Source organism: Oculina patagonica, chromosome 1 (genome assembly GCF_052425735.1).
Source record: "Oculina patagonica isolate OP01 chromosome 1, crgOcupat, whole genome shotgun sequence".
Taxonomy (NCBI): Eukaryota; Metazoa; Cnidaria; class Anthozoa; order Scleractinia; family Oculinidae; genus Oculina; species Oculina patagonica.
In genome coordinates, this window is record NC_135758.1 from 20161677 (window position 1) to 20180215 (window position 18539).

At 39.7% G+C, this 18539-nt stretch overlaps 1 protein-coding gene across 1 annotated transcript in view; it reads left to right on the forward strand.

Moving 5' to 3' along the window:
• The window catches only part of LOC144661314 (uncharacterized), a 37795-nt gene extending 21696 nt beyond the window's left edge, over positions 1 to 16099 (forward strand). The window contains 12 exon segments of the mRNA XM_078522038.1: positions 45 to 1522; positions 1875 to 2517; positions 3057 to 3596; positions 3847 to 4036; positions 4347 to 7686; positions 8120 to 8623; positions 9452 to 9669; positions 10629 to 10783; positions 12089 to 12542; positions 13096 to 13139; positions 13518 to 13908; positions 14583 to 16099. Coding sequence (XP_078378164.1) covers positions 45 to 1522; positions 1875 to 2517; positions 3057 to 3596; positions 3847 to 4036; positions 4347 to 7686; positions 8120 to 8623; positions 9452 to 9669; positions 10629 to 10783; positions 12089 to 12542; positions 13096 to 13139; positions 13518 to 13906 — 7955 coding nt within the window. The 3' untranslated portion in view covers positions 13907 to 13908; positions 14583 to 16099.
• The last annotated feature ends 2440 nt before the right edge of the window (positions 16100 to 18539 follow it).

Here is an 18539-nt window from a genome sequence, read left to right on the forward strand (position 1 = left end):
GTAAAAACTGAAGGCATTGAACATAGCGTCGTGTTCTTTTGTAGGCATCTGTGACGTAAAAAGGATGTCATCTGCTGACCTGCACACAAGCGTCAATCACCTGAGTGCTCTACATGAAGGCTTGCGGTATTTCTTTACGGTCACAGCAACCAATGGCGCTGGTTTAACAGAAGCAATCTACTCTGATGGTATCACTGTTGATACCTCGCCACCTGTGATCAAAGGGGTTCACCATGGTGTTCAAAGTGAACAAAATGACCAGTCTCTGTTGAAGATCCAAAATGATGGAGGTTACTTGGAGTTCTATTGGGATAAGCCCTATGACACGGAAAGTGAAATATCGTCTGTTGAATGGTGCGCGGGAACTAAGAACAACTCCTGTAATTTAATCTCCTTGACTTCTGTAGGTCAGACAGATACTTCGATAAAGCACTACTTGCCTTCTCTTACCCCTGGTACTGTCGTGCATGTAATGTTAGTTGTCACTAATGGTGCTGGAATGACAAGAACGGTGGTCGCCCCACCACTTTTGCTCGATAACACTCCACCGTCTGCTGGAAATGTGACTGTGACAGAAAAAACAGGAACGACATATGTCAAAGAGGGAGATTTAATGGCAGTTAAATGGAGTGGATTTGAAGATAGCGAGAGCCGTTTCAGCCATTTTGAATGGGCCATATGTCAAGCGAGCTCGAAAGAGAAGTGTATTAGTCCATTCGTGAACGTTGGCCTCAACACTACAACAAATATCGAAGTCCTCGGTATGAGTTATGGCGTATCTTATATGGTAATTGTCCGAGCGTTTAATAAGGTTGGCTTATTCAGCGAAGCTACATCCAACCAGTTTATAGTGGATGGTGAAAGACCATCTGCAGGGACTGTGTATGATGGACAAGAGCGACGGAAGGATATCGAATTTCAAACGTCTACTACTCAACTTTCAGCTAACTGGTCGCCATTTATTGATGTTAGTGGCAGAATTGCTTATTACGAGATGTGCGCAGGACGTGAACCAGAAACATGTGATGTGAGTGGCTTTGTTAATCTTGGTATCAAGTTCAAAGGAGCGTTAAGAGGATTAAGCTTAAATCACAATGGGAGGTACTTTGTTACCGTACGTGCAACGAGTGAGTCCGGCTACAGCACAACAGCAACCTCGAATGGCGTTACAATTGACAGTACTCCACCTTCAGGAGGAAAAGTGAGAGATGGTCAGACGCTCGTGGACATTGATTATCAAGCAGATGGCACGTATATTTATGCCAACTGGGATGAGTTCCAGGATGAAGAATCGGGCATTACCGAGTACACATGGTGTGCTGGTACGAGAAAGGGTATCTGCGACATCATTTCAGAAACCAAAGCCGGTGATCGCACAAGTGTTGGTCAAGAGGTTTTGCCACCACTTCCTGGCGGAACATCAATATTTGTCACTGTCAGCACATTAAACAAAGCAGGCGCATCCAACAGAGTATCTTCAGACGGGTTTAAAGTTGACGACTCAGGGCCGATACTTTCCAGGGTTAGTAGAATGTATTCATTAATGATTGCTTACAGCCTATATATATTTTATGCGTGAGGAAAATCATCGCAGTTAAGTATGCTACTTCTTAAGTTGTATTCACTGAAACACGTTTTTAAGCAAGGCTTTCATTGTAGTTGGTCATTGCTTGACCCAATTTTTAAAGAAAATGCACTGTTTAGGCCCGTAAAGGACATGAATTTGGTTGTTGAAACAAGTAGCTATGGCATCAAGATTTTAAGCGATTGTTTTAATATGATGCATTATGATTTGTATGATTGTAAATAACGTTATGTAATGTGAAAATATTACGTCCGGAATTTCATGTTTCGTCTAAATTCATTTCCTTTAGGTGTTAGACCTGCAGCTTGGCTTAGGTGATGAAGATATTGACTACCTCACTGCAGAAGACAGTTATTGTGTTAGTTGGGATGGCGGTGATTCCGAGAGTGGTGTACTCAAAAGCGAGGTCTTCGTATGTTCTCAGTTGGACGTAAATGACTGTTTGCTACATAATTTGGATGTAGGCAACCAAACATCTGTCTGTGTGGCTGATCTGGAATTCGAAGAAGGAATCACGTATGTGACAAAAATTCGAATGGAAAATAAGGTTGGACTGCTCACAGAACTCTATTCAGATGGCTTTGTTGTTGACTCGACGCCTCCCTTTATGGGTGAAATAACTTACGTTGAGAGCTCAAGCTCAAGAGTGGAAAAGGCTGAAGAACACTTCACACATTCTCTTATTTCTGTTCAATGGAATGGATTCTGGGACAAGGAGAGCGGTATACGGACTTCCTATGTCTGTGTTGGAACTCAGCCAGGAGAATGCAACATCAAAAACTTTACCGAAGTGAGAAACTCTACAGCCTACAATTTCCAAAATTTGTCGCTCGATCAAGGGGAAACGTACTTTGTTTCGGTCAAGGTGGAAAACGGAGCTGGTCTAACTAGTGACGTCAAAGCATCTGACGGGATTGTCGTTGACAAGACAGGTACAAATTAAATTTATACCTGTTACGTTTTTACCGGACATCTACCAGGAATAATTAATTTCTAGATTTCATTACATATTATGATATTTCATCTGTAAAGATGCAAGGATCGGTATGTTAATAACTACAGGAATACTCTTCACTTACTTTACTTTTCTGCGTTTTATGCGAATCATGTGTACATAAATTTTTGCCAAGTGCCTGCATCTACCATGATACCATTTTACTACATGAGTGCCAGATCTCTTTCTGGTACATATATTATGCCATTCCCGAAGGTGCTGTGCTGTCACACATTAAAACGAACAAATCTAACTTAAAAATTAATACGTCCAAAGACCACTTCATACTACAATGAAGTTTTGTTACTTCTCGGGAAAATGTGTAACGATCTTCAATTTACTCCTACTCGGACTGGCTAATTAGGTGGTTCAAGCACAGGTAAAAATGACACTGTTTACCAGACGTCAAATGTAGTATTACTGAAGTATTCGTGGGCTTACAACTACGTTTACAAAAGTTTTCTTCCATATTAACAGGACCTATCAATGAAGGTGCCATACTAGATGGAACTGAAGAAGGCAAAGACATTGATATTCAACAAAGCAGAACCCTCATTGCAGCTCACTGGAACGCCTTTGAAGACTTTGAAAGTGACGTAATAAAAGTAACTTGGTGTGCTGGGTTTTCCTCTGGTGCTTGTGACCTCGTGAATAAAACGCAACTTGACCATAATAGCACTCGTGCTCACAGAGTTCTCACCAAGCCGATTATGAATGGCCAGCGGTATTATGTCACGGTCAAAGCAACAAACGGTGTAGGTGTGACAAAATCATTGACATCAGATGGAGTGACAGCTGATGATACCGCACCCATTTCAGGTACTGTGTTCGATGGATTGGCATCAGACATTGATTATGTGAATGGCGAAGATGACATCAGTGCACGTTGGTTAGACTTTGTGGATTTGGAGTCTGGTATCGAGTCTTACGAAGTCGCCATATGTGATGCCAGGAACTTATCTTCTTGTCCTCAACCCTTCACTGCAGTGGGACTGGTTACTAATGTCACTATCGCAGGTAAGGCAATAGGCACATGTACCTATATATATCTTACCTTATCTTTTTTCAGCAGTAGGCTGTAAACTATAGCTATCAATTCACAAGAATCTTATGGCAGGTAACAGAATTTGACTTAGATTTAAAGTGTGTCGTGATTAATAGATTTTTCTCTGTTTAACTGTCTAAGCAATATTGTTGTAAAAAAATGAACAGCTAAAGTTAAAATAAGGTAAAATTCATTTTATCAAAAACACTATGCTTTCTACAGGTTTGGATCTGGGGAGAGGCGGGCAATACAGGTTTATTGTCAGGGCCACAAACTACGCTGGTCTTAAAGTGAAAGCATTCTCTGATGGATTTACCGTTGATTTTACTCCTCCAACTGAAGGCAAAGTGTGGGCTGGTGCTGGAACCGGGCATGTAAGCTATCAGTCCGATTCCAGCAAGATGCTAGTCAGGTAAGATACCGTTGATATTAGTCAAAACAAAAAAGACATGATTCTTACGTAAATATTATTCTCACCAGTACAGTTGAAGTGCTTTGTGTAGGGTATTAAATTTTTAAATTATCTTATAAAAAATTATCGGGCTTATAAATTATTTTATACGGCGAAGGCTTTTCCCCTCCTGAGAGGCCAACAGCACCTCTATCTTTTAGCATTTTACATTTTCCACTTTATATACAAGTTGTAGCATGAATCTGTTATAAGTCGTGGTAATAGTAATAATTTGTTTTCTTAATCATGATATGTGTATCTCTTCTTGCAGTTGGACTCCTTTTACGGACTTCGAGAGTGGCATAGTTAAGTACGAAGTTTGTGCAAGTTCTGCTCTCCAAAACTGCACCGTCACCACTTTTGTCGAAGTAGGATTGAATAGAAGCTACACAATCGATGGCCTTCACCTTTCTCATGGGAAGACGTACTACGCTATCGTGCGAGGTACAAATAGAATTGGATTGTCATCGGAGATGGCAAGTAATGGAGTGGTAATCGATTTGACGTTGCCTACTCTAAAACATGATGGCTATCTATCTCATACGACACGTTTATCCGTGACCCAACCAGATTTAAATGTCTCCCTTCCAAAGGCAAACAATTTAACATCGTCAAAAGAGAACCAAACAAGCTCCCCTATCACGCTCGTGTGCTCTGAAGAATACTTAACATCCAGTTGGGAAGAATATGAAGACCAAGAGAGTGGAATGGTGAAGTATGATTGGTGTGTCGGAACAGCAGAGGCTTTATGTGACGTGGTGTCTATGAGGTCGGTCGGAATAAAAACTCGAGGCGCTGCCATTGTCAACAGACTTCGCTCGGGGACGAAACTTTTCTCCACTGTGTATCCCGTAAATGGAGCGAAGCTGAGAAGGCGAATAATATCTGATCCATGTACAGTCATTTCCGTAGCGCCAAAACTATCCGAGGTGATTGATATTTTAAGCTTTAACACAAGCAATTTCACAGACATTGACTGGAAGGCCACCACGCAAAGTTTATCGCTGAGGTGGACTGTCATCGGAAGCTATCTTGAGGAAATTTCACGCCTGCGTGTCCAAGTAGCAGTTACCAAACTGTCTTCAAACCGCTCTGTACCACGTCTTCTTCAGGAAAAGTCTTGGAATGGCGAGCCTTTTAAGCAACCTTTCATGGACGTGCTTTCATGGCAACGCAATGTTACAATACGAAGTGTAACTTTTCACCCCTGGAAACGTTATCGTGGTATAGTAAGGGTGTGGAACGAGGGCGGTATCTACTCAGAGGGCTGCAGCGATGGGTTGAAAATGGAACCGAGTCCTCCACCAACCCGCGGTCTGACAATTCGTGACAAGGCGGCCGAAAATGAACATCTTCGTTGGTGGCCGAACCTAAGGATTCCTGCTGTTAATAAAAGTGCAATAGACACCGTAACCACCTTTGTCTCTTCTCCAGCGGAATTAGAACTCACTGTCAGTAGTGACACCTTAAACCAAACACTTAACAGGACGGATTTTATTCTCGGGCACAATATGTTTAGCCCAACGGCGGAATTTAAAATTGTCGTAAAGAGAGTGACAAGTGGAAAAAACGACTCAAACACGACTTCCCAGTCCAGAACAATGAAGACAATCCCAGGCTTTACTGACTCCGAGGGTCCATGCTGTGCCAATTATTCTGCAAATACACCATCTTCCTTAAGTGACACTCACTTTAAGCCAATCTTACCAACAGACGACTTCGGTGTTTCCGTCGCGGTTTTACCAAATGATGTCGCAGCTATAGGATGCAAAGGAAAAATAGTTTTCCAATCACTGAAGAATCGAAGTTATTATATGGCACTAGATGACCAGTCTGATCCTAATGCAAGAGTGAAGGTGACGTCGCATGAAAACAGAACGGGTTTTCTTCTGAATGGTAAACTCCATCTCTACGAACACACGGAAAGTGACGCCGACGTGATTGTATTAAGCAAGACCATCGTAATAGGAAAATGCAAAAGCGTTTCAGCGTTGGATTGCCCCAGAGATAAAACATGGGCAGATAATATTGGCCAGGCGTTTGCTTTCAGTGGGCACGTGATTGCAGTAACCGGAACCAATTCAATCACCAACAAAAGCATTGTCGCAGTTTTTCGAGAGAATGCCGGAAATTGGATGTTTACTCAGGTCATTGGCCGTGGCAAGGAAGTGAAAGATGCAAACTTTGGACATTCAATATCTTTGAACAACCGTATTATGGCGATAGCAGCCGGAGAGGGAAAAAAGTGCTGCATCTATATTTACTCGATACCGACCTTAGTTCACCTTACAAAGATCTGTATAGCCGAGTCTGCAAGCCTAGTGGCACCTCTTTCTATATATCTTACTGAGACTGATGCCCTTGTAGTATTGTCTAAGACATCACGATTGCTGAAAGTGTTTCAGTTTAACACCACTTCAAATTCTTACCATGATGTGTGTGAGTACAGAGCTTGGATAGGTGTTGACGAACTAAGTGGAAATTTTGATGTAAACACCCGAGAAGAAGGGTTAATTGTTGCTATCGGCATTGAACCACTAAAAGGTTCTGAAGGGGTCCAATTGCTTGGCTTCCAAGGAATTTACTCTAACGATCTTCAAGAGAGGAAGGAATGTGTCGATCTAGGAACAGTTCTTGCAAGAGAAAGTGGACTACGGATTGATGGTATGGGTACTCGAACATCTGTGTCCTTCAAAGGTGACACTATCTTATTTGGAATACCTGGCGTCCTAACTTGGCCAAACAATGATCAATGGTTAAGCACCGGAAGAGTTTTTATGGCAACATATTGCCCTTCAAATCATTTCCGTACTAGAAATTCTGGCTTACAGAGCTTACGTCCCACATCTTGTGTACCCTGTGAACAAGGAAGAAAATCATTTGGAGCCTTTGCCAAAACCTGTTCAGTGTGCGAAGGAAGGGTGTGCTTCTCACCTCAAATAAATGTATCTTCAAGCTTTTCGTCAAATATGTGCGATAACGCATCTTGTGATTCTACCTTGCATTTAAGCAATAAAACAAATGGAATCAACGTTCAGTTATTGAATGGATCATTGTTCGTTGCTGGGTCTGAGCACGTCTACACTGTCGAGCTACTTGAAACTACCAGAGCTGGGGAATCAACGAGCTCGTTGTCCGGATCTTTCGTGATCGACTCGACAGCTCCCTTGCCCGGAGTGGTTTATGATGGTCTTGGCAGCGACCAAAACACGAACTGTTCCGAAAACGCAACATCAGGAGAAGGCCACCGGTGTTCTACACGTGATTTCCAAGGTACAGATGTGGATTTCATCAACAACACGCGGGAGATCCATGCCAGGTGGATTGATTTCCTTGACAATGAAAGTGACATTGTAGAGTATTTTTGGTGTGTGGGCTGGCAGCCAATGACAGATGACATCCGCGTTTGCGAAAGCACAGGTATGAGGCAAAATGGAAGTCACTATGGATTTAATCTTACGCACGGTGATAACTATTACGTCACAGTTATTGCCTGCAATGGAGCCCGGATGTGTTCAGCTGCTCACAGTGATGGCGTTACCATAGATACTACACCACCTGTCGTGACATATGTCAGGGATGGGGTCATGGGACCAGACATAGACTATCAGGTAGGAGAACGAAGGTGACATTAACTTTTTTACTTACAGATCCAAACATCTTTATGTCTAAAATTTTCTAATACCACAAAACTGCAAAAGGATGCGATACAACAATAAACACTGTAGACTTCGTGTCAACAAGAAAAGTCTTTGAAGTCTTCAATCAAATTATTAATTTGTCGCTTTAGTGCATTTTTGAATGATGGATTGAATTATGAGTTTGAATAAAATACCTTTACAAAAGGTCATTTTCGAGTTCCCCTTTGCCTCTGTTTCAAAACGATTCTACGTGCGAAACCATTCATATGAAAATGAGTTTAACCAACAAGTCCATGTTCATACAAATCAAACTAATTTTTAATTAAATGGTTTTGCACGTAGAATCGTTTCGAAAAAGAGGCAAAGAGGAACTATGAAATAGCCCATTTATTTTATTTGACAGGTGTTTGTGGACATAATTTTTGCCTACTTCTTTGCGAGCGACCCAGACAGTGGAGTGACGTCATACGAGGTGGCATGGGGAACTGGTCCTAATTTAGTAGACGTATCAGACTTTGAAGAGGTTATCAACAACACCATATGGCGTGCTAAGGTAAAGGATGGTGCTCTCGAAGTCGGGAAAAAATACTACGCAACTGTTCGAGCAACAAACGGAGCTGGTTTGCTGTCGGATTGGCTATCATCTGACGGAATAGTTGTTGGCAAGTCTGAATATGTCTTCGACAATTCATCAAAAGCTTCGTTTTTCTTTGACACGGTTAATGTAAACGACGATGGAACTCGTGAAGATGGAGGCGTCGGGAAGACATACGGGACATTGACTGTACCTGAGGGAGCAGTCGAAGAGGAAGTGAAGTTACGATGTTACAGCTTGGATGAAAAGACGTTGAACAAAAACAAAACTGTGGAGGGTCCTGTCAGTAATCCGGGCAAGACAAAACCAAAGGTAGGATTGCTGGTACATAAAAAAATAAACTTAGATTTTTGTGGAGACGGACAACTGTTCGATAAAGCTGTTTTTTCTGGCTTGTTTGCTAATATTCCTTCCTCACTGACTAATGGCAATGGGCCATTTTCGAGTTCTTTTGTTTCGGTGCAAATCAAGCACATTTTCACTGTTTTAAAACAGTACATAGACAAAAGGTTCTCGGAAATGGCATATTCTGTTCATGGTAGTATGATATGTTCTTTTAACCACTTTTGAAAACTAACACTGATCAAAACCTAATGTCTTCTCACAACATTAACACAAAGTCAAGGTGCGGGTAATGAGAACAAAAGAACTAATCAGAGAAGGGAACACGTAGGGAAAAACATTTCTCCAACTAATGGTAAAAAAACATTATGGCCTACTAGTAAGACAGAGGTCTACATTAAATTAATGCTTTTCTACGTTTTCAATTAGAATATTTCATAGAAATACACATAAAAAACTTAATTTATTATTTTTCTAATGTTATTTGACTGATTATAACCTCCCTCTTGCTTGAAATATGTTATTTCGAGGTTCCTTTTAACCTGTAGTCATGATTATTTGTCGTCTGCAACTAACAACAATTTTATTTCAGACTATTTTTTTTTTCATTCCTTTAAAAGCGGATGCAATTCAGTACACCAGTTGCCCAATAGCTATTTATGTGTCTCTTTTAGTTTTAATTAGACGCAAGCAAAAAGTAATGCACCTTTCACCCTTCGCAGTTCACTCTAACTGTTTTCCCGTGAAATCCTTTTTATCTTTAATGATTTATATGTTTCACTTTTTTTATCAAAACAGCAATTTATGCTGGGAAACTACAGTTTCCAGATAAAAGCTTTGGATCCAGAAAGTGACACAGTGCAGGAAGGTTTCAAGTTCGCTAAGCCAATCAAACTCGCTATGTTCTATGACGTGGATAACTTGGTTAAAGCCAACAAAGAGCATGTCAATAATGAAGTCACAAAAGAAGACATAGACCCTGTGCTCTATCTGTGGGATCCGAAAAATGAGACCTGGTAAGTGTCTTTAAATTTGTTGATTTGAACTGATCACTGAAAAGCATATAGCCGAATTTTCAGGCATTTTGATAATGACACCTATCGTTATATGGTTATGAAAGCAACTTTTATCACGAACGACGGTCGCGAAAATAAAAGCAAAATCTTAATTTTGTTGAAGAAGTTGAAAACTTGATTTCTCTCATCTTTTGCTCATCTACAAACCAGCACAACGTAAAAACGGAGTATTAGGCGTTACGCTGTTCTGACTAGCACGTGAAGTTAATTACTGAGCGCTACTCAAAAACTTGCTGTACTTGTACATTGTCGTCTTCCTGAGTTTGCTTTCTGTAGACAATGTGAAATTTATTGTAGGCCAGTCGTTAAGGTTTTATGAGCCTAAGAGTTAAAGACGTCGTTTTAATAACTTCCACTTAATGCTCAGTTTGTCGTTCTTAAAAGCAAGAGCGGCTAATAAATGTCCTAAAGCAAACTATCCACATTTTGTTTTGGAAACTTGATGGCTTGAACCATGACTCAGACGAGAGTAAAAATGACAGAAAAACCCATAGCCACAAAATCAGTAAAGAGTTTGCATCTCGTTATATGCATGAATACAAGACAGCCGTTTCTAATGCTAAAGGAAGGTAAGAACTACAACTTGACATTGTAGTGTTGTTTTCCCATTTGCCAGTATTTGCGTACATTTAGGCCCCGTCCACACCGACCCGGGTAACTTTGAAACGCATCTTTTTTTCTCCGGTTGGGCCAACCGTCCACACTGAAACGGCTTTTCAAAAACGCTCATCAAATTTTTCCGTTTTCAAATTTACCCGGGTTAGTATGGACGAGACCTTAGACGGAACTGGTTGTGTCTCTTTTAAAATAATTCTTTTTTTAAGCACTGGTAAACTTAAGTGACTTTATGAAGCTTTATCAGGTTCATGATCATAATTCGCTTGTTTTTTTACTTATAGGTTCGACGCGGCCCTCACTTGTCCAGAACCTTGGAGTCACGTGAACCACTCGATGAAACTTCTGGAAGTGAACGTTTGTCACCTGACTCAGTTTGCGTTCTTTTTTTCGTTCTTTGCACAGAATGGCTTAATTCTGTTTGACAAAAATCACTCAAGTAAGTATTTAACGATAAGTCTATTTTAAATATATTATTATCAGCTGAATAATAGCTTAGCGTATGGATGTTTTGACTCAAGCTTGATTTGATAGCTTTAGGTAAGAGAAGAAATGAATGTTGGGGCATTTTTATTTATGTGGTTTGTGTAGAAAAGCAGAGCATTGTTTCAATTTTTTTTCCTTTTTACAGAATTGAATTCGTGGTCGGAGTTACAATTTAACATACGAGGGTTTTTCTCTGGGATCTCCGGTTTTCCTACCTCTACAAAAACCAACACTTCTAAATTCCAATTCGGAAGTTCGGGGGCCATAGGTGTGTCAGTTGCAAGACTGTTACGTGACAACAACAAAGTCGATTTTATACGTTTTAAATACCCCAGGAGATCCAACAATAAAAGCCAATGTTCCCCTAGTCCAGTCCCTGAACTCTCTCTTCCGCGCGCCCTTTATAGGGGTTGAACCCAGGTGCGCGAAGAGAGAGTCCAGAATAACTTGCATGCGTATGCTCAGAACGAGCCAATCAGAAGCGAGGAGCGTGGTGTCACTTGCTTGGGACGCGCGCACTAGGTTAAAAATGCTCACTCAAATGACGAATTCAACTACGCGACCGAGCGCGCGAATAAATGCAAGAAAAAAACTGTGCTCAATTGCATCCAAAAGCAATTCAATAAACAGCTTCAAAATATTAGGAATAGTTGACGGATAGCGATTTTTGTTTTGGCAGTTAGCTTTAAGTAGACACTGACTACAAAGTTTTTTAAAGTTATTCCGGGGATCCTGCTTTAGTACACGGTCGCGTAGTTGAACTCGTCATCTGTGCGCGCGCGTTTTCAAAAGGGCTGCAAAATATGGTTTTTCCCCCAATTTTTGGGGGAAAACTGGCGCATGCGCATGCAAGTTATCCTGGACTCTCTCTTCGCGCGCCTGGGTTCAGCCCCTATAAAAGTCGCGCGGAAGGGAGAGTTCAGGGACTGTACTAATGTTCTCCTGAAAACAATTCCTCTTGCATTACAGTGCGAATTTTTCACCATACCCTGCGAACAAGAAATCTCATGGGTGGCGGGTGACTCGCATGTTAAGATCACTACGGCATAACAAACCATAATAGAAGATAAGAGAAAAAACTGCGTATTATTTATAAATATATGTTAATTCGGGTGTTAGTAGGAATCATGCGGCCGGCAAAAGTTATTGCATAGTGAATGATTCGTTTTCAATCCACCTAAAAAAAGTCGTTTTTTGAATAAAAGATGTTAAATAATTATGATGTTTCCTGCGTTTACTTTTTATTTTTGGCTGGTAGCTTACAGCACAAATGGGCACATAGAAGTCTTGCGTAGGATGACAGTTACCAAACTGGAAATTCTTGTTCGGAGATCCAAAGGTTCCCAAGGTGACATCACAGTGGAATGGTCGCTGTATGGAAATGATTCATCAGATAGCCTGGATCTGATATGGCCAACATCCGGGAAGGTATCCATGACAGATGGCCAGTGGAATGACTCCTTCGTTTTGAATGTAGACAATGACAGAAGGCAGGCGCCCGAGAGTGTGGTCTGGATTCAACTGGGAAATCCCACGGGTGGGGCTCTGTTAGCGTCTCGCGATAAAACAACAACGAAGATCTTGATTGCGTCGAACCTGAGGGCCGATCAGAGCACATGGATCATAACTACAATAAGTGTGTGCAGTGCTTTAGTGATAGTACTTTTTGTAGTCTCCTGTGGCATCAAAAGATATAAAAAGAAAAGTAAAAGGTAGGTGCCATTTCGTCTCGTAAAGGCATCTCCAACTTTTTCAAACAAAAATGTCAAAAATTGTTTCTGAATGCCTTTTTAACCCTTTCTGTCTCATCCTTAAAATATTCAAGTCCTCTTTCTGACTGCCATACATTTCTTTTAATTCTTATTTTGAGAATTTGAAGGTGCTTTAAGGCAATACCTCTCACCGTTTAAAATTACCCCTCTTATTCTCATCAGTTGCAACGTTTCAGGAATTTTAAAATACGGGTTTATATTTTCCTCCGAAAAGCCTTAGCCATACTTGTTATACATAATGGTTGCTGTAGTTATCTCAGTGAGGTTTGTAATATTATGGTGGTGTTTTGAGAGTACTGATGCATAATTTACCTTGCTGTACGCTTGTCGTCAGACTGGGTTGGAAAGGTGGAATAAAAGTTTTTTTGTTGGTCTCAAATGATAAACTCATACAAGTTTTCACACCCCATTTGTAAATCTGCCTTATTTAAATACTATCAATCAATACAACTGGCATGGGCAAAGTTAACGATGTGTCTTTTTCTGTTTTCAGGACAATCACAAAGATGCGTCGCAAGGAAACCGAGATGTCACATTGTAAGTATAGGTTTTTGTCTTTTTTCCTCGATTTTCACAAAACTCTGCTATTAACTTCGAGCGCAGATTGCTTTTGAACATAGCTTTACGTCAGGGTGATAGATGTTTGATTGGCTCATTTACTGCTTTGTTTCAGTCCTGTGACACCAGAAGTAAATAAAAAGGAGTGTTTGTATTTCTTAGTCTAGGTGGGGCATGTTGAGTCAGATTTATTTTTTGACATTGCACTTCATATTTATCTCCAAAACTCTTGTTTTAGAATTGATAATTTTGCCGATAAGCTGCCTTGGCTCAAAAAAAGAAGAGAAAAACAAACTTGGGCAAATGAACATTCCCTATTCCTTATCTGTCTTACATGTGTATTCTTTTATCATCTAGTAAAAAACGCTAACGACAGTCAAAATGATCAAAGCACGTACAATCCAGTATCGCCAGACAATGAAATGGAGACAACTTTCTCAGTGTTTACACCTGAGGCTGAAATGGTTGCAGCAAACCCACTTTACGAGTCAGCAGGTCTTACATATCAAGGTGGTACCAAAGAAAATGGAAATCCACTGTCTGAATCAGCTAGCCTTACAGGGATGGGCAGTGCTGGCGCAATAGTAAACCCACTGTATGAGTCAACATACAATTTGACAGGAGTCGGTGGTGCCCCAGCGGTTACAAACCCTTTGTATGAAGCCACACCCACTGAGGAGGAAATGGGAGGAGAAGACAATTACGGCGCGAGTGACGACGAAGATGGAGGCGATGCGAAGCTTTAGAGGTAGGTGAATTGTATCTTTCCAGCTTTTAGATCTAAAATGAAAGCACAAGGGTGAATTTGAGACAGCTGGTACATTTCTATGTAGACAAGCAATTTCGATTTCTTTCCAACTCGTTTTAGCTTTTGCATCATTGCCCCATGACCGTGTTTACATTGTTATAACAAAATGCCTGTTTGGTAGGCTCAATGCTCGTTAGAAACGGTTATGCTTTTTCGATATCAATAATAAGAATTGCATTGCGAATTAAATCACAGTAAACAATTAATTCTTTCGTTTCCAAGGTCTTAACCGATGGATACCCATCACGTACTTCCTAGTTAATGTCGATGATTTTCTTCATTCTCCTCATCTGTTTACTTCCCAATTAGTTGATATTGTAAGGAGAAATTTAAAGCTGATTTTTTTTTGGCAGTGTTGGTAATTCAAAAGTTACTGGTTGGGAATTGAAAAAGCAGTGAAATAATATCGACGACAGTTGCAAAGGTACCGATGGAGGGGGGGGGGGGGGATGGCGAGATGGAGGCGAGCGAAGAGCAGGCATGACAAAATAGATAACTGTTACTATCGCCTTCTCCTTAACAAGTTGTAGCTGTAGGTACTGCTTTTACCTGTTTTTTTTTTTCATTTGGCAAACTATTTATTATTATAGCACTTGCTTTTTGTCGTTCACCAGATAAACCACGACCAAGGCTGAACGGAGGCGTGGAATACGAAACTACATGGAGACTACTACAATATTTACCAATACCCAAGATAAAAGATTAAAGAGTGCATGGCTTAATTTTAAACTGATTTTGCAATGTTTAAGTTCGGTTTTTAGAGGGTCTTGATCAGTGTGTAGTTGTAACATAGGGAATTCACGCAACCACGACGGAAAGGCTGTGGACAATCTCTATTAATTTTTTCCTTGGCGATCATCATCTTGTTTCTCCGCATCAGAACTATTCTCTAGCTTAATATGAAAGAACACATTCAAACCGAAATCAACAAGGAACGTTTTCCTTCGTTGTTCACGTTCTTCACGATATCAAGGATTTGGCCATTTTACGTTGTCGTTCTGGAGAGGAAGGCTAAGAAGTTTACCAAGACGTATAATTCACCTGCAGAGCCATACCTCATGCCGCCACCGTCGTAGTTTGCGTGAAATCTGTTTTAGCGTTAATTCTCATTGAACTTCTCGGGGTCATTTTTCTGACAATAGGCTATTGCCAGTGAAAATTAGTAAGTGTCTGTATTCAGTTTGTTAACTGACAGCTTGGATGGAAAGGGATAGGCGCAACAGATTTGTCATTGAAAGTTCAGGGCCTTTGTCAGCTGTTAGTTTTTCCAGTCCAGACCCTATTGTTACAAAAGTGAAATCGATGTGATTCGAAATAGTTTAAATGTGATCAAAATATATCTTAAAAGTAACCTGTAAGCAAGAAAACAGAAGTATACATTTTATTCACATATAATCCTTTCATGGCACGGAACAAATTGTAATTTCCCCAATGCTTTTCATTTTTACGAATTTCGCACCAAAGAAAGTAAAGCAAAAGGCTTTAAAGTTGGTGAGAAAAATGTTTATCGAAATGGACTTGTTACCGGGAAACAATTGTTGTATAGTAACTGTGGTCCGGTATGGGTTGTTGTTCATTGTTTTGTAGCTTCTTGTGGATCTCTTGTTTCAATTCAAATGATCACAATAGTGAGACACTGCTAAGACAATGTGGTATTCCGTAAGAAGTTCTGAATAAGTTTTTGGTAATTTTGATAAAAGAAGGATCTGTGCCAGTAACTAACATGTTAGAAACGAAACCTTGTGTTGAATGCTACCATAACTTGACTACTTAAGGTTAATTACAGATGCTGTCAAAACCTGCTTTGTTAGCAAAACTGTTCGTCTCTGAACATAAATTTTGGCGTAATATCGTTCATCTTACAATCCACGAAATTTGCTATATTAAAGGCATTTAGAGTATGCTCGGCCTGAAACATAATAAGGCTTAACTAAAGGGCTTTGCGGTTTATTTTGAAGAGGGTTTTTGAAATTTTTTAATGACAAAAGTGCCATGCAGTAAGAGTACATTAGTACGACTATATTTCTATCCATATATAAGCGTGACACAAAATATTCGTAGTATTGATTTTTTTTCAGTTATTTTTGTAACCTTTGTTTAAGATTGTTGGAATAAATAATTTCTGGCAGAATGCTTGTTTGTTCATTGTGGTCATGGGGAGTCTTATTAGTTAACTTGCAGGATAATTGTTGTTAAACAAGCGACCATGGTACGGAACGTTTTGTATAAACACTTGCATGTAGACTCCATCCTAGTTGTCAAAGAAAAAAATTATAAAACGAAACAGCGATTGTCAGAGGAGAAAAGTTTCAATCTAGCTTATATATCAAGACTCGTAACCATACGACATCCCTCTCATTTATTTTGCAACATAAGTCATGATCCAGTTCCACTACTCTTTATTTTAGTAGTTTTTATTAATATACACTAAAACAGTGGATAGCGTTTTTGGCGCGCGCTACTCAAACTCCGAATTATCCTTTGCGAGTAATTGTAATCCTTGACAGGAACTAAACTAGTCAAAAATCATCCTTTCGGGGTATATTATCTCACTGAATTAGTCACCTAAGTGTCGATGGCTAGTGGTGAGTATTTATTCATGACTAGCCACCTTCACTTCGATGAATAGTTGTTAATTATATTTAAGTTTGTGCCGTGTTTAAACGCGCGCTTCTTGCTTTAAAGTCAGTTACTAGGTGACATTCAGTTCATAATAAGGTCAGTTGTCTTCTTGGTTTTGTTCCCAGTCATTAGGCTTACTCTGGGCTACTCCAACAACCGAGATGAATGGATAATATGAATACTAAAAGGGCGCTCAATAAAAGACGGCGAAAACGACAGCAATTTAACGAAGGCGCGTTACTTATTATCTCAGGAGATCGGTTTTTTTTATTTCTTGAATAGAGATCGAAATGGTAATGCATGGTTTTCTATCAGGCCTCACATTGAAACAAAGGCAAAACGTTACTCGGAAACGGTTATTGCAACCAGCTATATAATAAAAGAATTTCGCGTCCTTACAAAAAGAGAACAAACGGGAACTGTAAATACGTGGCCTACGATAATCGCTGCTGTACCACTGAGGGTCTGAATGGGGGTACCTCAATAACACTGACCAGTTAATTGTTTGGCTCTGTACCATGTAAGCATGAAACATGTAGGCATTTTAACACAAACAGCAAAAAAATTCACTGTAACAGTAACTTTTATCCAAAAAGCCAACATTATTTTGTTTAGTATATGAAGAAGTTTTTGGCCATTTTCCGAAGATTTCCGAAGTTTTCCGAAGACTAGCGAGGATGTCCGAGGTGAAATCCGAAAATGTTCTCTTACTTCATGAGCGATTTTATCAGATTTTTGAAGAGCAGATAAGAATTAACGATGCTAAAATTTTTCACGAAAAACCTTCCAAACACATAACACTATTTTCTCCGGAAACTGTAAACATTAAAAAATTGGCCAATGTAAAAGCAAACACTAAAAATTATGGGCAAATAACACTAAACACTTAACTCCATTCAGACCCTCTTGATTGGAAAACTTATTCACCGCGCGCAAACCAATAGCAGCAAAGACGTTGTTTAGTAGTCCAAGGCAACCAGCATTTTCTCGCAGCTATGTCCAGTCATATTGTACGTGTTACTTCCAAATATTCAGTGCATGGTTATTTGGCGTTTATTTGAAGAATATCAAAGAAAACAGCAGTTGTTCCAGTGTGACTTCATCTCTTAACAGGTAAGCATTTGTATTCCTTTCTTCACCTGTTTTAACTGAGTGTCCCCTAAACATAAATATAATACACCTTATTACACCCAGTTAGTCAATGCATAGGAAACCAATTTTTGGACTTTGCAGAGAAAAATTTTAAGAACGCGTCGAGGTTTAAATTGTATCCAGGCAATAAGGCGAGTCTCGGTAGGACTACAAAGGTTATGCCTTTGATTGTTAAAGGTAAATGACGTTCACATTTTTAAATTGCAGTAGAATGATAACTTCATGAATATGGTCCTCTGCCGTAAGTAGCACAAAACACTTTTATATCTCCTCGAAATTTATAACTGTGCGTCAATTTTCTCGCATCAAAGTTAATCAATCCCGTACACTTCCCAAGAAAATGAGGATGACTTAAACTTCTTCCTGCGAGTACTGCAGGTTGTTTTGTTAATTTAAGGTTTGGCCAAAAAGATCTAATCGATCGAAACTTACTCAAAAGATCTAATACATCCGGAAGATTGATATATTTAAAACTAAACAATTGTCAAACATATCTTAAAAGACCTTTAAAGACCTTATTGAACTTAACGAGATAATTGATATCTAACGACCTTGATGAATTTAAAGGATCTTTATTCATGATCTAAAACATCCCAAAGAATCTAAATGACTTAAAAGATATCAAACGATCTGAATAACGTAAATGGTCTCATTAATCTTAAGATCTAGTTTAAAAGCGTAATTTAGTTTAGCTCCCTTGATGAAGACTTTTGTAGCTTTTGCACTCGTAAATTTAACAAAGAGAGACATTCAAACGTTTCAAGATGGACCGTTTGGTCGTGTTGTAGAACCCGGAC